The sequence below is a fragment of the Aethalodelphis obliquidens genome, unplaced genomic scaffold, assembly GCF_003676395.1.
Source record: "Aethalodelphis obliquidens isolate GAN/ISIS:26980383/991018 unplaced genomic scaffold, ASM367639v1 scaffold38, whole genome shotgun sequence".
NCBI classification, from domain to species: domain Eukaryota; kingdom Metazoa; phylum Chordata; class Mammalia; order Artiodactyla; family Delphinidae; genus Aethalodelphis; species Aethalodelphis obliquidens.
The window spans coordinates 10,100,465-10,123,870 of NW_020837982.1; the positions used below are offsets into that span (position 1 = coordinate 10,100,465).

The 23,406-nt window shown below is 46.8% G+C and overlaps 1 protein-coding gene across 8 annotated transcripts in view; it reads left to right on the plus strand.

Moving 5' to 3' along the window:
• PELP1 (proline, glutamate and leucine rich protein 1) overlaps nt 1–23,406 on the plus strand; it is a 45,673-nt gene that overhangs the window by 17,769 nt on the left and 4,498 nt on the right. For 2 of the 8 annotated variants that reach the window (XM_027130167.1, XM_027130165.1), the window contains exons 2-8: nt 12,602–12,666; nt 13,049–13,154; nt 17,874–18,023; nt 18,264–18,335; nt 22,557–22,616; nt 22,916–23,066; nt 23,253–23,382. In XM_027130167.1, coding sequence (XP_026985968.1) covers nt 13,101–13,154; nt 17,874–18,023; nt 18,264–18,335; nt 22,557–22,616; nt 22,916–23,066; nt 23,253–23,382 — 617 coding nt within the window. In that variant the 5' untranslated portion in view covers nt 12,602–12,666; nt 13,049–13,100. Of the gene's footprint in view, nt 1–4,469; nt 4,908–12,601; nt 12,667–13,048; nt 13,155–17,837; nt 18,024–18,263; nt 18,336–21,972; nt 22,158–22,556; nt 22,617–22,915; nt 23,067–23,252; nt 23,383–23,406 lie in introns of those variants that run through there. The other 6 variants (XM_027130163.1, XM_027130164.1, XM_027130169.1 and 3 more) reach the window with 6 other exon arrangements.

The following is a 23,406-nucleotide window of genomic DNA, read 5'->3' on the forward strand; positions in this document are numbered from 1 at the left end:
CTAACATCCATTCATGCACGCCTGCGTCCATCCATGCCTATTTTGTGCTAATCACTATGCTAGGAGATGGGGACCCAGACATAAATTTACATGGCCCCTGCCTTCCTCGTATGGTTGAGGAGACATATAAAGAGGTATTATGATTCTAGGAATGCTATAATAGAGGTATGACTCAGAAGACAAAGTGACTCCCAGCGCTTGACTGGGGGAGGGATGGAGGCAGTGCAGGCTGTCCAGAGGAGGGGACATTTGAGGACAATCTTTCTGAAGGGTGGGCAGAAGTTGAGAAAGGGTTTTCCAAAGAGAGAGAAAGGCAAGGGGCACATCCTGTTCTGAGGTGTCTGTGGGGTTAGAGGGCAGGAGAGATAAGGCTGAGGAGGATGGCTGGAACAGGAGTGTGAAGGATATTGTATAGCAGGTAAAGGAGTGAGACAGGGGCCTCTCGTGGAGGAGGACACATGGATCCAGTAGTGGTTTTTTTTAAGCTAAGGGGTGGCTTAAAATCTTCCTAAAGGATGAGATTTCTCCTTTAGGAAGATAATTCTGGGCAGTGTGGAGGGTGGAGGGAGTGGGGCACGGCTGTTGTAGATGAAAACTAGTCAAGGAGAGATGATGAACAATAGAGTGGAAGGGAGAAAGGGGCCCAGGCTGAAGAGTCATTTTTAGGGCAAAATTGAGTGGACTGGGGGAGGATGATGGATGATGGACATTCCTAGACTTAAGGAGCTAACGTATTCTCTTTCTTCCATCTCTTTCCCCATACTCCCCTGTCTCCCTCAAATGAACTAACTTCACCCTTCTCCCTCCACTTTTCTGTGCAACAAAAAGTAATGTGCACAACAAGTTTCTGAAATCATCTTTAAGGTTCAAATACAGGCTTACTAACCAGCTGCTACTTCCCCACCCCCAGTTCTCCCACCACCTTCTAAGCTCACTCTTCACACCTTTCGAGCTTTAGCTCATGCATTTCTTTTAAACTCATGAATCACTTTTGTCAAAGGGTCATGACCAGAAGGTAATGAGATCTATATTGCTACATATCTAAAGTGATTTTGGAGATGAAAGGTAGTGGTCTGCACGGCATTAAAGCTACTGTATTAAAAAAAATACTAATATAAAGACAACTTTAGAATATAAAGAAGGCTGGAAAGAATGAAAGAGATACACCATATAATCATAGTGGGAAAAACCATCATTACAAAGACATCATTTCTCATATTGCCTATAAATTTAATGCTGTATCAAAATAATAATGAGACTTTATTGGGGGGGGAACCGGATTCTAAACATTATCAAAAGAATCAACTTTCACATATAGTCAGGAAAATTCTGAAAAATTGGAGTGAAGCAGGCATTTGTCTTACCAGATAATTTGTTATGTTATGATAATTAAAATAGTGTTATTGGTGCAATCATACTAAACGTGGCGATGAAACAGAATAGAGTGTCCAGATACGCACCCACATGGAGAAATAATGGCAGATTCACTAGATAGGGTTGGGACAATTGGCTATCCATTTGGGAAAAAAAGTTGTATCTCTCACACCTTAAACAAAATGAATTCTAAATGGTTTAAAATCTAAATGCACAGAATAAAACTATAAAAGTATTAGGAGAAAATACATGAGAATATTTTTATAACCTTGGAGGTTAGGGAAAGCCTCACAAGATATCAGACCCCAGGGCTTGAAATAATAACAGCTTACACTTTATGTACAGTATCTACCATGTGCCAAACATTGTTCCAAGCATTTTACAAATATCAACTCATTTAATCCTCACAAGCCTATGAGTGAATGTTCTACAATATCCCCACTTCATAGATAAAGAAGGGGAGGCACAGTTAAGTAACTTGCAGACTCACACAACTTGCAAGAAGCAAAACTGGTGTTTAAACCCTGCAGTCTAGCTCCAGAGTCTGTGCCCTTAACCACAGCACCTTACTTGAAAAAGGCTAAGAAATTTAAAAATAACAAAATAAAAAGGCAAATTGGAAAAAATCCCTTGCAACCTTGCAACACAGATAACAGTCAAGAATACATTCCCGCATCTACAAAGAGTCCCTACAAATTAATAAGATAACCCAATAGAAAAAGGGGTAAAAGTTATGGGAAAATAATTAATAAAGAAGGAACACAAATGTCTACTAAACATATGAAGTTACTCCATTTCGCTAATGAAACAAAAGAAATTGAAAGAAGGAGATATTCTTCTTCATTATTCAGTTGACAAAATTAAAAAATAAACCTAGTTTTGGGATGATGTATAAACTAGAGAAGGAACACAAATGTCTACTAAACATATGAAGTTACTCCATTTCGCTAATGAAAACAAATTGAAAGAAGGAGATATTCTTCTTCATTATTCAGTTGACAAAATTAAGAAATAAACCTAGTTTTGGGATGATGTATAAACTAGAGAACACTGTTCTACATGGTTGGCAGGGGTGTTAATCGATGCAAACTTTCTAGAGGGCATTTTGCTTAGTTCTTGTCAAAATTAAAAAAGGCATTTTCTTACATCCAAAACTCATTCATTTATTCACTCAACAAATATTTATTGAACAGTTTTTATGTTCCAGGTACTACTGTTCCAGGGGATGAGGATAAAATAGTGAAGATGACAAGACCCTTCTCATGGGGTCTGTATTTTAGACAGAAGAAACAGTCAGTGAGGACTTCCCTGGAGGTGCAGTGGTTAAGAATCCGCCTGCCAATGCAGGGGACATGGGTTCGAGCCCTGGTCCGGGAAGATCCCACATGCCATGGAGCAACTAGGCCCGTGCGCCACAACTACTGAGCCTGCGCTCTAGAGCCCGCGAGCAAAAACTACTGAAGCCTGTGTGCCTAGAGCCCATGCTCTGCAACAAGAGAAGCCACCGCAGTGAGAAGCACACGCACCGCAACGAAGAGTAGGCCCCGCTCACCGCAATTAGAGAAAGCCCACGCGCAGCAATGCAGACTCAACGCAGCCAAAAAAACACAACAGTCAGTGAATAAGTAAGAAAATAAATCTTGGATAGTGCGATGAGCTGTAAAAAAAATTAAATAGGGTAATGTGATTGAGGGTGATGGGGGTGAGAGTGGGAACTTCTTAAAAAGGAGCCCTTTCTGAGGATGGCCAGATGGCGTCAGTCATACAAGGAACGTTTCTCCAGGCAGAAGCAGCAGCATGTGCCAAGGCACTGAGGTGGGAATGGGCTTGCCAGAGGACAGAAAGTAGGCTAGTGTGGCTCAAGGATGGGGAAAGAGAGGGAGAGTGACTTATGTGGTATGTGTTGAGGTCACAGGTGGGTATGGGTCAGATCGTGGGGATTCTAGTAGGCCAAGGTGAAAAGATGGGATTTCATTCACATGATATTTGGAAGCCACTGAAGGGCTTTAAGCAGGGAGTGACAAGAACTGACTTCCATCTGAAAAGACCACTCTGGTTGCTGCGTGGAGAAGGGAGTACAAAGGGCCAAAAGGGGAGCAGGGAGAGCAGTGAAGAGGCCACTGCAGGAGGCTAGCATAAGAGGCCAGGTGAGAGAGAATGGTTACTTGGCCCAGAGTGTCACTGGAGATGGAGAAATAGAGAAAAATGAACCCTACTGGGTAGTATATTTTGGAGGCAGAATGCCAGGGCTTGAAGAAGGATTAGATAAAGTGCAATAAAAGAGGAAAAAAGATCACCCTTGCATTTGAATCTGGGATTTGAATTTTATTAGAAGTATCAGGATGTTCATTAAAGTGATTGTATTAAAAAAAATGTTATTAGTGAAAAAACTGGAGCAGCTGGAAGTACTCAGCAAAAGAATTGTGAACTCGTGGTGCGCCCATTTCATTGTACCGCGCCGCTTAAAAAACGGCATAAAGTTGCCCACAATATATATCGAGTGACAAAAGCCAAGTACAGGTCTTCCCTGGCGGCGCAGTGGTTGGGCGTCCGCCTGCCGATGTGGGGGACGCGGGTTCTTACCCCGGTCCGGGAGGATCCCACGTGCCGCGGAGCGGCTGGGCCCGTGGGCCGTGGCCTCTGAGCCTGGGTGTCCGGAGCCTGTGGTCCGCGGCGGGAGAGGCCACAGCAGTGAGAGGCCCGCGTACTGAAAAAAAAAAAAGCAAAGTACAGACCCCGCTCTTGTAAAATATACTCTGTATTTATGTGTTTGTGCATAGACTAATATTAGGAAAGTATACACATTACTGGGGGAAGGACTTGGGGGGGAGGGAGTTTCTCTTTTTACTTTATGCCCTCTTTATTGTTTGAATTTGTATTTGCAAGGCACGTGTATTGTATCATTTCTGTCGTTGTAAATGTAGTTAACAATATCTATGATTTCAGACGAGGCCAGGCCAGTGATACCTAGATCGAAAGTGTCCTACGTTAAAGGCTAGCTTTTGGACTCCGGCGCCTGTAGTCCTAACCACGTGTTCTTTAACCGCCACTGGTCCGGCCTCCCGCCCTCGACCCAGCCCACCGACCAGGCCTTGACACCCCGGGAACTAAACACCCACAGCTGGGTCGCCCCGGCCCTTCCACGCCGCGCATGCTCCCTCCCAGCCGGCGACCGGACTGCAAAGCGCAGGACCAAGGCCCCCTCCTCACGCCCCTCCCCTCGAGGCGTCCGTCGCGGGGTATTTGCGTCATCGCGCCACGCCACCTCTAGAGCCCAGGGGAAGATGGCGGCAGCCGTTCTTAGCGGGCCGTCTGCGGGCTCCGCGGCTGGGGTTCCCGGCGGGACCGGGGGTCTCTCGGCGGTGAACTCGGGCCCGCGTCTCCGCCTACTTCTGCTGGAGAGCGTGTCGGGGTTGCTACAGCCGCGAGCTGGGTCCACCGTTTCTCCTGTGCACCCCCCAACCCGCTCGGTCCCACATTTGCCGGGGCTCATGTGCCTATTGCGGCTACATGGGACGGTGGGCGGGGCCCAGGTGAGTCTGTAGCCCGCAGGCCCGCGGCCCTGTTGGAAGGTTGGCGCAGCTTTTGTGCACCGGGGTCTTGATGCACTGCAGCTGCAGTGGAGAGGTGGAGGGAAGGAAAGCTGGGGGCAGAAAGCGGATCCAGGTATCACTCTGGACGAGATTCACGCATTTCTCCTTTATCAGCCGTGAATCGAAGAAACTCGGAAGAGAAAGGGCCTCGTTTTCTCTACTGCTAGGCTATCGGTAGACACGCATGAATGGGTTCGATCCCAGGCCCCGTCATTCACTAGATGTATGATCTTTAGCTTCTTTTTCATCTGGAAGTATCTGTTTTGGGGATTGTTTCGACTGAGTGAATGGATGTATTCAACAAATATTTACTGAACTCTTACTGAGGGCTAAATGCTGGGCGCTCCAGTTATAGATGCGATGGCGATGAACAAAATGTTACAAAACACTACGAGAATTGTATAGTAGGGACCTCTAACCTAATCTGGAAAATTGCAGAAATTTTCTTGAGGTACTGGAGTTTAAGTTGAGATCCCCAAAGATAATCATAGGAGTTGGGTAGGGGAAGAAAATAGGAGGGGCGGTTCAGTCAGCGAAAAGCTCATGTGGGAAGGTCCTCTGGTAGGAACTGAAAAGAAGGGCATTGTGCTTGAGGTTCAGAGATGGAGGGGAAGAGAGTGGGCGCTATGAGGTGAGTAGGCAGTGAACAGATTATGCAGCGCTTTGTAGACTGGTTTAGAAGAGTCCTTTGGATTATACACAGAATAGAATCTAACTTCCATTCAGTCCTACAAGCTAGAAACCCAGATGTCATTCTGAACACTTTCTTTTTGCTCACACACCTCCGTATACAGTCTGTTAAGTCCTTTTGATTTTATTCTCTAAGTAGCTTTCAGATCTGTCCACTTCTTTCCATGTCTTTCCCATTGCCCCCATCCTGGCTTTAACCCCCATCATCTTACCCAGATTCTAAGAAGACATAACTGTCTAACCTACAGTAGGTTCACCTTTAATATTATCTCCCGTGCTCCATCTTCTCCCGCTAACCCTCCCCCAAATTCTATTCATCCTTCAAGACTCGTGTACATGAGTTCTTCCTTGTCCAACATTTGTTACCGGGATCTTCCCAGCTCTATGCTTCCTTCCAGGAAGAGGGTTATCACAACCTGCTGGGTGGTTCAGTAATCTTAGCCCCAAATTTATTAGAGATGACCTCATTTATTTATTAGTCCTCATTGAGGGTGACAAAACTGTGCCTCTGATATCTCAGCCCAGTTCCCCTCCTGTGATTCATGTGGTTCCTAAGTATTTCTGAAATATTATCTATTCTGTTTATAAATGTGTGATTTCCGTCATCATCTCTTTCAAGTCTTCCCCTCCTCCCTCAAGGTGAGCTACGTGAACTTAATGTCTTGCTTAATTTCTCTTAAATGTCTAAAAGCATTTTTTTAAAATTGAAGTATAATTGATTTACAGTGTTGTGTTAATTTCTGCTGTACAGCAAAGCGACTCAGTTATACACATATATACATTCTTTTTTATATTCTTTTCCATTATAGTTTATTCCAGGATATTCAATACAGTTCCCTGTGCTATACAGTAGGACCTTGTTTATCCATTCTATATGTTTTGATATAGTTTATATCTACTAACCCCAAACTCCCAGTTCATCCCTTGCCCACCCTCCCTTCCCTTAGAAGAATTTTGAGTAAAGAATCTAAGGGTGATGTGGGAAACACCTTTAAATTGCCTGTACTATATTTTTTGGGTATATCTTGCCTTGAATTTTTTTCTACTTGTCTGTGTTGTATTGAGTTCTCAGAACATGGACCTGTGTGGTGGGTTTCCTTCACTTCCTCGTAGATTTTCATTCAACAAAGATTTTTTGAGTATCTCTTATGTGTTACCTACTATTCCTCATCTCTAGGTAGATAAGTAAGACATCATCCTTTTCCTCGGAGAATTTCTAGCTTAGCTGAGATGAGAAATGAAGGTAAGTAAATAGGCCTGGAGCGTGAGAGAAAAAGAGATCCATTGATTGGCCCATCCATCTACGCTTAATCACCAACTTTGTTTTCCCACAGGTACTGCAAACTCAGTACCAAAATGGAACTACCTGAGCACAGTTCACAGTTTCTGGCTTGCATTATGGCAGCTGGTCTCCTTGCTGTCAGTCTTGCTCTTTTTAATTCATTTCCCACATAACAGCTGATCCTGTTTGTAAAATCCTTAACCTGTTTGCTGCCTTTTAAAATCCTTAAGCACCTGAACTTTCCTGCCTCAGGGCCTTTGCACTTGTGCTTGGAATCTCTCCCTGTGCCGCCTCTCCATACCCGCCCCCCCCACTCCCCCCCAACAATCCCCCAAATCTTTTCAACTCAATGTTTGTTTGTCACTGCCTTTGGGAAACCTTTCCAAACCACCTATGATTAGCTGTTCTTTATTACACCGTATGGAAATTATTTATTTATTGTACATATACACTCAACCTCCTTCCCCCATACCCACACAACTGGGCTTTGATTTGTTTTCGTGTGTAGTTAAAAAAAAACAAAAAAACTTCTGGAAAATCTCAGATGACACAAAAGTAGAGAAAATAGTATTTTGAACCACCCCCACCCCGGCTCGTGCTGTCTCTTATCACCCAGATTTAACAGTGAACATTTTTGCCAGTCTTGTTTCATTCCCACTTTCCCAACTTTGCCTCCAACCTCCCCTGCCCCCGGAGCACTTTATTTTTATTTATTTATTTATGGCTGCATCGGGTCATAGTTGCGGCGCAGGGGATCTTTCGTTGTGGTACGCAGGCTTCTCTCTAGTTGTGGCATGTGGGCTCAGTAGTTGCGGCACGTGGGCTCTCTGTTTGTGGCACGCGGGTTCCAGAGCGCATGGGCTCTGTAGTTGTGGCATGTGGGCTTAGTTGCCCCGTGGCGTGTGGGATCTTAGTTCCCCTACCAGGGATCGAATCTGCGTCCCCTGCATTGGAAGGTGGATTCTTAACCACTCGACCCAGGGAAGTCCCTCCCACCCCAGAGCATTTTAAAACAAATCCTGTATCTCATTTCCCTTATAACTGCACATACTTTGAAGGACAGAGTGTCTTGTTCTGCCTTGTGTCCCTAGGGCTTTGTACTGTCCCATTCTCTAACCAGTACCCAGTGATCTTCTTAAAAATATCAGTAAGATTAGAGCAGTGTCCTGCTTAAAACTGTACACTAACTTATTGCACCAGGCCTTACATAGTGCGGCCTATGCTGGCCTCTTGACCTCCCCTCACACGACTCCTGGCCTGTCTTCATTGTGCTCCAGCCACCCAGGCTGATCTCATTTCTGCAGCAGCTGAGGCCACTGCTCATCAGTTCCTTCACTCTTTGTTGGGAAACTCCTGGGGAGATGAGCTGCTTGTTTAGATCCCAGCTTCCATGCCACCATTTCAGAGGAGCCTTTCCTGAGCATGCTGTTTTAAAATACAGTGGTCCTTCCCATTTCAGTCATTTTCTGTCAGATTATTCTGTTTTGGTTCTTTCCTAGCGTTTATCACTATTTGAAATAAATTAACTTATTTATTATCTGTCATGTTCTCTCTTCTCTTCTTACCTTGTTTAAATTCCATTATAATCACTTCCTCACCCTTCTGCCTTCATTGTACTTGCCCGGCAGCACCCCGTCTGTGTTAAATCCAAGTCCTTTTATTTGGTGCCTGTACCTGTTACAGCTCAGTATGGCTGGAGATACATGTATCCTGGCTGGCTGGTCTCACTTTAAATTCATGGCTATCATCTTCTCAAGTGGACTCTTAGTGTTGCCTAGCAATCCTGTTACATTTCCACTTTCCTAGACAACCTCTGATTACTTCTCTCCATCCTCACTCTTAACTGATGAAGTCACTTCCCATTTCAGTGAGAAAATAGAAACTGGGGGATGGGAATTCCCATAGGCTGCCGTCACCACATCTGCCAGCTTACCTGTGTCTGTGCTCGTATGCTCTGCCTTCCCTCCCATTACTAGGGGTGAGCTGGTCCATGCCCCTACTAAGGCCAGCCCTCTGCTTGTACATGACATCTGTCCCCTCTGCATGTACACAAGTCCATTGCTTCTCCACTTGTTCATCATCAGCTTTTCCCGCTTAGGTCATTTTCATCAGCATATAGCTCAAAACCACTTTAAAAAAAGTCCCCCTTCCAGCTCCTGCCCCATTTCTGTGCTTCTCTTTATGGCAAAACTCCTCAAAAGAGTTGTTTGCACTTGTACTTTCTCCCATTCTTCTTTTTAAAAAAATAATATTACTTTGAAATGATTTACGATTTATAGAAAATTTGAAAGAATATACCCTTCACCCAGATGCCCTGAATGTCAGCATTTTAAATGCATATTTGTTTGATCATTCTCTGTGCATATTTTTTCTGGGTCCATGAAGGAGGAAGTTGCAGACATGATGCCCTTTTGCCTGTAAATTCTTCAGCGTGCATTTCCTTAAAAACGACATTCTCTTACATAACTGCATTCCATCATCAAACTCAAAATCAATATCAGTACCATAAGTGATTTAATCTATAGATCTTATTCCAATTTTGTCAGTTGTGCTAAAAGTGTCCTTGATGGCAAAAGAAAAATTTCTTACGATCTTGACATTTTTGAAGAGTGCAGGATAGTTATTTTATAGGATGTCCCTTAGCTTGGTTTGTCTGCTGTTTTCTGATGATTAGGTTCAGGTTGTGCAGTTTTGGCAGGAACACTGCAGAAATGATGTGTGACATTCTTGTCGCGTTGTATCAGGGGGCACATAATGTCTCTTTGTCCCATTACTGGTGATGTTAACTTTGATCATGGGTTAAAGTGATGTCTGCCAGGTTTCTTCATTATAAAGTTTTGGTTTTTTCCTGTGGGGAGATTATGTAATTTTGTGTCTTGTTACCCTTTCACCTGTTTTTTTTAGTGTCCATTAAAGATTCTTCCCTGAACGAATCATTACCCTGATGGTTGTCCCTTAGAACTCATCCCATTTAGGCTTTTAGCCTAACTACTTCACCAAAATACTGCTTTACCAGGTGACTTGGTAAGTCTTGAGGATCAGCAATGACCACTGAAGATATCAAGTTCAAAGGTCAAATTTTGGTCCTCCTATTACTTGACTTGTCTGTAGTATTTGTTACAGCTGATGACTCCTTTCTTGCAAAATTTTCTTCACTTGGCTTCTGGGATACCACTCTCTCTTGATTCCTCTCTTACCATAGTGGTCACTCCTTCGCAGCCTTCTTTACTGGCTCCTCCTCTCTAACCTCTCAGTGTTTGAGTGCCCAAGAACCCAGTCCTTGTACTGCTTTCTTCCTCTATTTACACTCACTCCCACAGTGAGCTGATCCAGTCTGATGACTGACAACTTCCCAAATCCATACTCTAACCGGGATTTCTCCTAACTCCGGACTTAGCTACCCAGTGCCTATTTGGCATTAAATAGACATCCCAGACTTAACACCTGAAACTGAACCCCAAACCTGCTCCTCCTGCGGTATTCTGCTGCCTTGTAAGTGACAACTCCATCTTTCTAGTTGCTCAGGCAAAAAACTTTGGAATTAGCTTTGCCTCTTTTCTTTATCTCCCACCCATATCCAGTGTGTTATCAAATCCTGTGGGCTCTAACTTCAGAGTATAACCACAGCTTGAGGCTTGAATCCCCACTCTTACCACGCTCTTTACACTGCCTCATCTCTCTCCTGGATCCTTAAAATAGCCTCCTACTTGCGTCTGCTTCTGCCTTCTGGACAAGGCAACTCAGGTGTTGTGGATGTGTTTTAAAAAATAAATTATGTCAAGTAATATCCCTTCTCTGCCTAATTCTTCTCTACCCCATGGCTTTTATCTTATTCAGAGTGAAAGTCAACGGTTGCCTATATGACTCCAAAAGGTCCCACCCTGCTCCCGGGGCCTCGTCTCTCCCGCTCAGTCTCCTCTAGTGACAGGTCACCTCCTTGCTGCTCCTCAGATACGCCTAGTGTGCTGTCATCTCACAACCTTTGCTCTTGTTCTCTGCTTTGCCTGGAACGACAAAAAGTTACCAGCATGCCTTTTTTTTTTTTTAAACCGTTTTATTGAGATGTAATTCACATACAATTCACCCATTTAAAGTGTACAATTCCATGGTTTTTAGTATTTGCAGAGTTGTGCAACCATCACCATGATCAATTTTAGAGCATTTTCATCACTCCCAAAGGAAACCCTATACCCATTGGTAGTCACTCCCCATTTCCCCCCAACCTCTCTCTGCTCTTCAGCCTGAGGCAACCGCTAAGCTACTTTTTGTCTCCATAGGTTTGCCTGCTCTGACGATTTCATAGAAGTGAATCATACAATACGTGGCTTTTGGGGTCTGTCTTCCTTCCCTTAGCATAATGTTTTTAAGGTTCATCCATGTCTCAGAACTTCATTCCTTTTTATGGCCAAGTAATATTCCATTGTATAGATATGCTACGTTTTGTTTATCCATTCATGGTTGATGGACATCTGGGTTGTTTCCAGTTTCTGGCTGTTATGAGTAATGCTGCTATGAATGTTCGTATACGATTTCTTATGAGAACGTGTGTTTTCATTTTTCTTGGGCATATACTTAGGAGTGGTGTTGCTAGGTCATATGGTTAACTCTAACCTTTTGAGGAACTGCTGGGCTGTTTTCCCAAGTGGCTGCACCATTTTATATTCACAGTGCGTGTGAGCGTATCAGTACGCCTTGCTCTCACTTTGCTCAACTAGCTTCTTAGAGGGCCCTGTGTCCACTCCACATAGAGTGCTGTCTCCCTTCCCTACTCCAGCCTCTCCTTTCCTTCCTCAGTTTATTTTTCCCCTTAGCACCTAGCACCCTCCAACATGCTATTTCTTATTTGATCATTTGTTTATTTTCTGTCTTCTCTAACTAGAATATAAGCTCCCTAGCACCTCAATGTCTCACATAAAGTAGGTAAATAAATGTTTATTAAGTGAATCAACATTTCCCTTCATGAGGACAGGGACCTTATTTATTTTATTCAGCTCTGTATTCCTTCATCTGATTCAGGCATAAGATGTGTTTGTTGAAAGAATGAATGATGAGTACAGTTAGGGGGATACAGGGGCCACCAGAGGACTCTGGCCATTTAAGCATGGAGAGTTTACTCGTGGGAGGGCTGAGGAGGAGACCTCTTTCAGGGCTGCCAGAATGTGCAGGAAGGAAGCTCTGGTTGACTTGGTTTATGTTGGCATTAGCAGCTCGAAGGGAGCCAGGAACAGGAGGAGGGGGATTTGGGGTGAAGGAAGAAGGGGTCAGATGAGTTTAGTGTCCAGTCAGCAAGCATTTAGGGATGTCCCTCTGCGCTAGGTGCTGTCTAGGGAAACGGAAGGAGCCTGTCTTTGAAGTCTGGTAGCTGGGATGAGTCGGGCTGTCTAGCCTTCTGGGTAACACTAGTTCGTTGGGTGGGAGGTTGGGGAGGGGACAGGTGGGATGTAACTTGAGGAAAGCCCACGGGACAGGACAGGCTGCTGTGTGTGTCACCTACTGAAAATAGGGAAAAGGTTGTCAGCCTCTAGAGGAATGGCCTTTTGGTCTCAAAGGAGGTGTTACTTCAGAAAAGGCTTCGGAAACAGTGGGGCAGGGAAGCGCTTGGAGAAATCCTGTGTCTTTAGCATCCTATTCCCAACTCATTTCCTTGTCTTCTTTCCTCCAGAACCTTTCAGCTGTTGGCGCGTTGGTGGGTCTCAGTAATGCACGTCTTGGTTCTATCAAAACTCGGTAAGTCTTTAACCCTGTTTTTTCTCCAGGGGGATGTTTCTTTAGGAAGAGGGCTGTATATCTGTCCATCCACTGTCACCACCCCACGGATTCCTGAGATTTCTCCATTCCCCAAGAAGGTGGAGAGTTTGATTCTTTTCATGAGTTCACTTGGCTTTGAACCCCACCTATTCCAGCTTCCAGGTTTCTGTGCCCCACCTTCTGTTCCCTTCTTTCCTTGTTGCCCACACCTCACTCCAAGTCCTCCAAGTATTTCAGGAGTTAGAAGCTGCCGTGGATCTGGAGGTGATGTGTTTCCTCTAGCCAGTGAGCGTTAAAGGGCGATGAATTGCTTTCTCTGCAGTCTAGCCACCACCCACTTGTCACTCACCTTTCTTACAAGGTTTGAGGGCCTGTGTCTGCTGTCCCTGCTAGTGGGGGAGAGCCCCACAGAGATGTTCCAGCAGCACTGTGTGTCCTGGCTTCGGAGCATTCAGCAGGTCTTGCAGGTAAGGATTCAGCCGCCGCCCTGCCTCCCTCCCTCCCTCAGCCATGCTGTATTCTCCATTCTGGATGTGGTACATATATGTGGCTTAGACATTTAGTTCTGAGGACAGAATAATTAGAAGCAGTTTTTTTCTAGCAGGGAGGATGAGCTTCAAATAGAAACATCCTTTTAAACGTTTTGATTTTTTTTTTTTTTTTTTGCGGTACGCGGGCCTCTCACTGTTATGGCCTCTCCTGTTGCGGAGCACAGGCTCCGGACGCGCAGGCTCAGCGGCCATGGCTCACGGGCCTAGCCGCTCCACAGCATGTGGGATCTTCCTGAACTGGGGCACGAACCTGTGTTCCTTGCATCGGCAGGTGGACTCTCAACCACTGTGCCACCAGGGAAGCCCACGTTTTGATATTTTTATCTACTGGGTTATTTTAATTCATCTGACCTTTCATACTCTGTAACCGCTGTTTCACATCCTTATTAGCTTTTCTAATGAGTGACATCTCTAAAGCTGCTTTTCCTAGATGTTTGATTTTTTTAAATAGTTTACTAATTTTTTTTTTTTTTTGGCTGCATTGAGTCTTCGTTGCTGTGTTTGGGCTTTTCTCTAGTTGAGGCGAGTGGGGGCTACTCTTAGTTGCGGTGCACGTGCCTCTCACTGTGGTGGCTTCTCTTGTTGCGGAGCATGGGCCCCAGGGGCATGGGCATCAGTAGTTGCAGCACGTGGGCTCAGTAGTTGTGGCTCTCAGGCTCAGTAGTTGTGCACGGGCCTAGTCGCTCCATGACATGTGGGATCTTTCCAGGCCAGGGTTTGAACCCGTGTCCCCTGCATTGGCAGGCGGATTCTTAACCACTCTGCGTCACCAGGGAAGTCCCCCCAAATTTTTTTTTAATTTTTTTTTTGGCCACGCTGTGTGGCTTGTGGGATCTTAGTTCCCCAACCGGGGATTGAACTCGTGCCTTCAGCAGTGAAAGCGCAGGATACTAACCACTGGACTGCCAGGGAATTCCCCAGGTGTTTTTTTTCCCTACTCCTCTCTTCCTCTTAACATTTAAATTTTTTTCTGCTTTTACATCCTTTGATGACATCCCCACTTAGTTCTTCCACAAGCATGTTCTGGGCACACATGGCAGGTTGTGTGCTAAGCTCTGGTGGAGAGATGTACTTGGACCCTGCTTTCAGGTGTTTAGAGTCTCTTGCAGGGGTTGGGAAACTTTCTAGGTGTCTATAGATAGTAAAATGTCTTAGGTTTTACGAACCCCATATGGTTTCTGTTTTTTATTGGCTGTGCCTCACACACATGGGATCTTAGTTCCCCAACCAGGGATCAAACTCGTGCCCCCTGCAGTGGAAGTGTGGAGTCCTAACCACTGGACCACAAGGGAATTCCCATGGTTTCAATTGCGTAGTGTTTCTTTGTTGGTTTGTTTTCCAACCCTTTAAAAATTTAAAAACCATTCTTAGCTTGTGGGCTGTGCAAAAACAGGCACCAACAGACCATGGTTTGCTGATCTGTGTTCTAGTGGAAGAGAATAATATTTATTTTTTAAGTGCTTTTTATTTTATTTTAAAATTCTATTCATGTACTTTATTTATTTATTTATTTGGTTGCGCCTGGTCTTAGTTGCAGCTTGCCAGCTCCTTAGTTGTGGCACGTGGGCTCCTTAGTCACGGCATGTGAACTCTTTGTTGCGGCGTGCCCGTGGGATCTAGTTCCCCGACCAGGGATTGGACCCGGGCCCCCTGCATTGGGAGTGCAGAGTCTTAACCAAGGAAGTCCTGAAAGAGAATAATTATACAATGAGTGTGAAAAGATAAACTTCAGTAGGTGCTCTGGAGGTAAAGAATGTAGTTCTCTGAGAGCATGTAACGAGAGAACCTGACCCAGACTGGGGTGGTGATCAGGGTCAGTGGTTCAGGGAGGGCTGTTCTGATGAGTAGGAGTGAACTGGGCTGAGAGTTTTCTAAGTGTTCTAAGCCTGCAAAAGTCCTGAGAGAAAAGGAGTTTGACTCATTTGTAAAGAATTATAAGCAGGCTGGTGTGGCTGAGGTTAATGAGATGCGACCGGGGAGGTATGTGCATGGGGACCAGGCTGTGTGTGGCGTTGTAGGCATATTAGGGAGTTTGGTTTTTATTCTCAGAACAGTGGGAATTCATGGAAGGTTTTGAGTAGGGGGAAGGAGGTGGTGGTAGTGGTGACGTGATCAAACTTTCATTTGGAAATACCACTCTGGCTGCTGTGGTGAGACAGGATTAGAAAGGAGCCAGAATGGCAGCAGAAGGACCACAAGGAAGGTACTAAGGGTAACCTAGGAGAGCATTCACGGTAGCCTGGACTAGGGCGGCAGCTGGAGACATGATGAGAAGTAGGTGAGAGATTTGGAGGCAAAGAGGGATTTCAAGAGAGATTTAGAGGCAAAATAGACAACAGGTCCTAATGATGGAATAGTGTCAGGGAAAGGATGTGTCCAGGATGACTCCCAGGTATCAGAACATTGGAAGACAGCCAGGTTCCAAGGGGAGTGGTGAAAATAACATGAGTATGGTCTTGGGCATTCAGTAGAGGCCCCCAGGAAGCATACCCTTGACCTAGTGTGCGTGGAAGTGACCAGATATCTCAGAGGGTAACCCTGAGGGTTCAGTGGTGGGGGCTTCAGTAAATATGTTTTACAAAGAGGAAGAGTCCTCAGCATTTAGATGGCAGCTGCAGCTGAGGATGAGGCTCAGATGATCAAGTTGAATACTTATACAGACTGGATCTTGAGGCGCTCCACAGTCAGTGGTCAGGTAGAGGAGGATGAGCTTACAAAGCAGACGAGACAGGGCTTCCCTGGTGGCGCAGTGGTTGAGAGTCCGCCTGCCGATGCAGGGGACATGGGTTCGTGCCCCGGTCCGGGAAGATCCCACATGCCACGGAGCGGCTGGGCCCGTGAGCCAGGCCGCTGAGCCTGCGCGTCCAGAGCCTGTGCTCCGCAACGGGAGAGGCCACAACAGTGAGAGGCCCGTGAACCGCAAAAAAAAAAAAAAGCAGACAAGACAGAGCAGCAGAAAGGAGATAACCAGGATGGTGGGTTGAATGGAATCCAAATACTTCAGGGAAGATGGAGGAGTCATTTCTCTTTATGCCCTTCTGAGCTGGAATAAGACAAGGACTGAAAATTTTTTATCAGATTTAGCAACTCAAGGGTAATGAGACTGTGAAAGTGTTTTTTGGTGGAGCAGTGGACACGGAAGCCAGGTTGCCCTGGGATGAGCAGTGAGTGGGAGAAGGAGTGGAAGTGGAGAAGGTAGGCAGTCCTGTCAAGACGTCTGGCTCTGCTGGTAAGAGGGAGAAACTGGGCAACAGCTGAGATTGGGCAAGTGGAGTCTGGGCTCAGGAGAAGGACTTTTAGGATGAGGGAGACTGGAGCATGCACAAATGTCAGTAGGAAGAATCCTTTTGAAAGGGATTGGAGAGAGGGGGCCAGTTTACAGGGTTAGGTTCTGCGAAGAAGGGAGGGGGGACTATCTAAAGCACCGAGGAGGGATTGTCCTCGGATGGGAGGAGCATCTCCTCTAGTGGGACAGGAGGAAGGAGAGCGGGGATGAGGATGGAGGTGGAGTTTTCAGTTTGGTGGTGGGAAGCTGAGGGAGTGCCCATCTTTGGGCTTCAGCTTTCTCTGAAGTTGCAGGTTAGGTTATACGGAGGTGACGGTGGTGGGAGAGGGGCTGAGTAGCAGAAGGAGTTAACGAGCGAGAGGTGCAGGAGGATTGCTGGACAGTGTTGAGGCCTGCTTGTGGTTGGTAGGCCCACTGAGTCGGACTTCCTAACAAGCATTCTTGTTTGTTTCATTGACACGTGGCGTCTGGTCTAGCAGGGGGTAATGTGCTGAAGGCTTTTCCCTTAGATACATGTTAATTTTCTAGAGAAGTCCTTCTTTATAAATTTAAGCCGTTTTTCCTCCGTGAATTCCACGGTAGGTCTGAGACAGCCAGAAGCAAGCTTGGCGAGATGGGGCGGTTTTGTTTTGGCTGAGACTTTTCTTGTGGTCTGAGAAGTGCTCCTCTCCATTCCTAGCAGGGAAATGTAGTATGGGAGCAGAAAGAAACTCTTGAGATGCTCTAGTCAGGCAGATCTTTAAAGTATGGCTTTGTTACCTTTTTTCCCCCCAAATTCCTCGGACCCCCAGACGCGCATAGTACTAAAGTGTGAACACACGTCCTGTCTGTAGATGAATGTGTTACTTCGGATGCTCCATATCTCTAATACGCTCTGTCCCTAGTGGATTTTTTTTTTTAATCTATTTATCTTTGGCTGCATTGGATCTTTGTTGCTGTGCACTGGCTTTCTCTAGTTGCGGCGAGCAGGGGCTGCTCTTCGTCGCAGTGCGCGGGCTTCTCACTGTGGTGGCTTCTCTTGCTGTGGAGCATGGGCTCTAGGCGCATGGGCTTCAGTAGTTGTGGTGCGCGGGCTCTAGAGCGCAGGCCTAGTAGTTGTGGCGCACAGGCTTAGTTGCTCCGTGGCATGTGGGATCTTCCCGGACCAGGGCTTGAACCCACGTCCCCTGCATTGGCAGGCGGATTCTTAACCACTGCGCCACCAGGGAAGCCCCTGTCCCTAGTAGATTTGATGGTAATGTTGACGTTAACTGGTGTTTGTCAAAAGCCCCATGTTTTCATACCTCTCATTCCTCCTTTCGGTGACCGTGAAGGTGAGGTTGGGAGCATGGGGTGTTGTTGCTCTTTAGTCCCAGGACCCGCCCCCCACAATGGAGCTGGCCGTGGCTGTGCTGGGGGACCTGCTCCGCTACGCGGCCCAGCTCCCCACACTCTTCCGGGACATCTCCATGAACCACCTTCCTGGCCTTCTCACCTCCCTGCTGGGCCTCAGACCGGAGGTGAGACGCCTGCCCGGGTCCCCCTCCCCTGGGCCCATTGCATTGCTTGCCCTCACTGATACCCATTGGGTTAAAGAATGTGATGGGAAGTGATTGGGGAATAGGACTGAAGAAGTGAGAAGGGGTCCGGGCCAAGAAAAAGTATAAGGAGAAGGGACCCTGAGGGGCGCGTGGTGGGGTGGAGATAGGGTCTGGGGCGTTGGGCCCTCGGCCTCTTCCTTACTTTCTGTTTCCCCACAGAGTGAGCTCTCAGCACTGGAAGGAATGAAGGCTTGTATGACCTATTTTCCTCGGGCGTGTGGGTCTCTCAAAGTAAGTGTTCATGGGAACTCCTCTTCCCACAAACATACACCTTGATAGCCGTCTTACCTCAGATTCCGGTGCTGAGATTTCTAAGCTCCTGTCTCCACAGCTCTAATTGTGCCACCTCATAGCTTTAAATGCATTCTCATTTAATCCTCACAGATAAAGAATCGAAATTAAGTAACTTGCCTAAGAACTGACGCCAAAGCTCAGGCTCTTACCCCTGGACTCTTTCCTCTCTCTGCCCTGCTTTCTCCGTACCTCTAGAATGCCCTGCCCATTTTTCTACCATCTTGTTTTACTTTGTTCCTAAAGCTCTTATGATTTCCTCTGGGAAGCCTTCCTGACTTATTACTTCCCTATATCAGCTTCCCCAGCGCTTCTCTCTCCTTATTTTCCTGACTAATCTCTCACCCTGTCCCCCGAACTGTCATGGCTGTACAAAGGTGGCTGCACAGCAGAGCCTTATTAGGGCAAACAGGCAGGGTGGACGTGGATCAGGTGAGGGAGGAAGGAGGTCAGTGGAAGAATTCGTTTTATTTTCAAGGAGATAAAATAACAAATATGAATGGTTATCAAATTCTGCCAAAGCAGTAACAGTTAAAGGGCCTTTGGAATTGGTACATTGATTGTTTGCAGAATAATTCAATGCCAAGAAGTACCTAAGAACAAACAGGTGTTCTCCTGTCGATTAGATGTTCTCTCTTGTTTTGATACACTCATCATTGCTTGACAAACCGTTGGGCACCCCCTTTCTCAGATGGAAGCACAAACCTATGGAGAACTGGAATTAGCCGCAAATTAATATATTTTTTTGTATAACTCATGTGGTTAATCACAGTAATTGGTAATACTATACTCAGTATTACCAATTAAGGGGGAGTTTGCCATACAAGTTATCTTGAAAGTAAGCTCACATGGTTCTATGACCAAGTTAAGAAAGTCAAAGGGAAAGGGAACTGGTACTTAGTAGAACTGCTACTCACTATGTGCCAGGCACTCCGCTGTGTGTCTTCTCAGTTTACAGTAATTCTGTAGAGCTGGTGTCACCGAATTAAACAGGAGGAAACGGGTCCAGAAGGGTTTGACTAACACAAGCCTGTGTATCTGGTAGTTGTAGAACCAGGGTGAGAGTGAGAACTATTTGTCCTTCATGCCCATGTTTTTTTCCACCAAACCAAACTCCCCAGGCACTTTTAAGAACGTGGACAGGATTGACAGACAGGCTTCCACACTGATGCCGGCTCTGATCAGTTGTTAGTGGCTTGGGAAGGATCGTGAGCCTGGCGCGGAGCTCTGGGGGCACGTGCGCTGTGGTCTGGGAGTGGTACTTTGGTAACTGGTTACTTGCAGTATTTGAAAAGCCCTGGAGCAGGTGATATTTCTCAGTGAACTTGGGTCCCGTCCTTGCTGATGCTTTGCTTTCATATGACTGCCACTAATGGCAGGTAGTAGAATCTTTGGGTTAGCAGGGCAGGACTTTGTCAAGAAGGCATTTGGAGTAACTTGGGGATTTTATTAAAGTGTTTTTTTTAACTAAAGTTTACTAAGTTTAGTTTACTAAACTAAACTTTCTTCTAGAATGCTCTGTAAATTAACTTCTTAAATTGCACAGGCTAGATCTTTGTCTCTGACCCCTCATTGGTCAAAGTACGTGAGGTTTTACTGCATACGCCTGCTTTGATTCAGCTTGGTTTGGGGTTATCTATACCTACCTGCATCCTCCCAGGAAAGTGCAGGGAGAATTGAGTGTTATCTATGGGGTCAAGATTTGAGTAGTCAGACTAGCCTGCCCGTGGGTCCTCTGCTAGTGCCCCTTAATTTTCGTTGTGAGTGGTGGTCAGGAGAATTCATCTTTAACTCACAGCCTTTTGTCAGACGTGTAGTTTTTGAAGTTATGGCCTGCATTTTAAGTACCTTCTCCGAACCAAACAACAAAACTTTCATATGTTGTTACGGGGTGCATATGCCTTTATTTCTCTAAGAATACAGTGTCATCTGGAGAACTTCCCTCTGTTGAGGAGTCTGGCTTTGTCTGTTGCCTACATGGCAGATAAGACTCTGTCTTGTGTGGAGGCCCCGGGGGCAGTTTGTACTTGAAACGTCTTGCAGACCAGTACTTAGGAACTGATAATTGGAGTGTCTACCTGTTCTCTATTCCATCCCCCAGAAGCTCCCAGGGCAATTGCAGTCTCCAAGCTCAGGATGACCCCTCCCAAATGAGGTATCTCAGGCATTCTGAGTCCATGCAGTCAGTCCTGTAGAGGCTTTACCTTTCCTCCTCGACAGATTATTTGTTCCCTGGAATGAGTGGGAAGACTCACCCCACTCTTAAGAGACACCCAGGACATACTGTGTGTGCACGGGTGCTTGCCTTTCCAGTGAAATGTTCCAAGTGAGCCGTTACTTTGGTTGGCTTTGCAGGTCACTTGGGGTAGACCTGTGGTCAGAGCCATGTCCCTGTACTTTGCTTGACTGCAGTCACGTAAGCAGACTTTTGGTGGCCTCAGTCCAGCTTTTTGACTCAGAGTCTCAGGGAAAGCGTGAGCAGTAAGTTGGCCAAAAGGGCCGAGTGCCACTGTAGATAAGGCTTTGGCGACTCTCTGTCATCCTTGGAGAAGCCAGTGTCAGGAGACCTGTGGGCGGTTGCTGCTTTTGGTTTGAAGTGTGCAGAACCCTACCACACCGGACCTGAAAATGCTTTCCAAGTCCCAAGGGAAACGGTTCTAGGCCTTCTCATACCCTGGGATCAGCTGTAACAGTGCTTGTCTCATGGTGAGAATCCTGCAGTGGGATGTGGGAAACCAGATGTGGCTCCTGTCACAGGGCGATGGCAGGGAGCCCTTGGAGGGCTGCTTTCTGAACCATACACTGCTAGACCTCCGTGCCTGCTTCCTCCCATAAGTCCCCTGCTGCGTACCTGGTGCCACTGTTGATTTGTCTCCCTGGTCTTCTGGAAGTTTACCTTTGTGCATGTGATGCCGCCATCCCCTGATGAAGTCCATACACGCTAGCCTGGGATTTAAGGCCCGGCCTGCTTCTCCGTGGGCCTCTTGTGAGCCTGGAGCTCTCCTCATGGTGTCCCTCCCTCTGTCTCCTTATCCGGGTCCTCCCTTTTCTCCCAAACCCAGCTCAGTCCTGCCTCTCAGCATCAGTCCCTCCTGACCCTCCCCCCTCTTTGTTTTCCACGCATTTGTCTTCCCGACTGTTACACCCACTGAAGGTGGAAATCCTGTTATACTTCAGTGTTCTCACCCTTTTTGTGCCATAGACCTCTTCGAATGTTTTTAAATCCATAAAATACATGGAGTTGCAAGGGACACTGATTCTGTTGAAATGTATACTTTAAAAAATTGTGATAGAGTAGGATGTGCTGCTTTACTAACGTGTCAAATAACAGGATCTAGCAGCAGGTCTGGTAACTACCTAAGTTTCAAATTAGTGATGCACGTGAATGATAATTCAAGATAACTGTTTACAACTATATGTAACGTGAAATGAAAATAAGTGATTTCTGATGGTGACAGTCAGAGGTACTGCTGATACTACTGTGGCTTTTTGTCTACATATACAGTAAAAAAAAAAATTATACTTCATTTACAGGTTAGTGAAAATGATTTAAAAAATTTCCCTTCCATGTTCACAGGCCCCTTTGATTCTACCTCCAGCTAAATGGGGCCCCAGTTAAACAGTCCTGTGCCGGCGCCTTCACATAGCAGGCGGAGTACTGTTGTTGGCTAACTGACAGGTCGCTGCTCTGAGATGTGCTACCTCAGTCCTGCTGGGCAGCCTTTCCTTCTCTCTCCACCTTGTCCTGCCCTCGCACCTCTGGTTAGTGCCGCAGCTCCCAGCTTGGACCCTTGCTTCTTGTCTGAGCTGGCAGGGAGTTGGGGCGTGGAGGTAGCTGCTTTTCAGTGCTGTGTCTTTGGCTTGAGGGAGATGACTGTCATTTTGCAAAGATTGGCAGGAGGGGGCCCAGTCGTCTGTGGGACACAGGCCTCAAACAGGGAGGCTAAGGACAAGAGGCGACATTCAGGGTGTCTTTCTACCATGAGAGCATGTCTGCACCCAGGCATGATGCCCCTTAGAGTGTGGTGCTTCCTTGTCTGCAGGAAAGAAAAAGGCCTTAGATCCTGGGCCTCGATTCTGCTGCTGGGAATGGGCGGGGTCTATGTCTCTGGCCCTTGGAGCTGACTCACCAGCCTCTCCCTTTCTTTCCCTCTAATCCAGGGCAAGCTGGCCTCATTTTTCCTGTCTCGGGTGGATGCCTTGAGCCCTCAGCTCCAGCAGGTAAAGGGAAAGGAGGGAGATGGAGAGCCTGGGGTCTGAGCTGGAGCTTCTTTTCTCTCTCTATTTTTCTGTTACTGCTTTTCGACCACGGTCTCACTCCCCTCCCTGTGAACATACGCAGTAAACACAAGTCGTGACTTCTGCCTCCGTGTCTCCATCTGTGTCTTTCTGCCCCGTAGTCCCTTCCGTTTTCCCTCAGAGCTCTCTTTGATCTCCGTCTTCCTGGGCATTGGTGGGGTTGGGATTCCGTGGCTGGGCTGGATTCCCATCTGACCAGGGTTCCAACCTGTCTTCTGCAGTTGGCCTGTGAGTGTTACTCCCGGCTGCCCTCTCTAGGGGCTGGCTTCTCCCAGGGCCTGAAGCACACGGACAGCTGGGAGCAGGAGCTGCACAGCCTGCTGACCTCTCTGCACAGCCTGCTTGGGGCCCTGTATGCGGGGGCGGACACGGGTAGGGACTGTGGCTGCTGTGGTCGGTGGCAACGGTGGTGAGGGGAGCAGGGGGCTGGTCTGGAGAGGCGGGGCCTTTGAGTTCTAGGCAAAAGGGAGTAGAATATGGGTGGGTCCTCCACCAGAATGGAGGAGGAGGGGATGGAAGACAGACCTGGCGTGTGAAGGTGGTTGTGTTTCTGTCCAGCTCCTATGCAGTACGAAGGCCCTGGGGTGGAGACGCTGCTCTCCCCCTCAGAAGATGGCGATGCCCATGTCCTTCTCCGGCTTTGGCAGAGGTTTTCCGGGCTGGCCCGCTGCCTGGGGCTCATGCTCAGGTGTGTGAGTGTCGGAGGGAGCGA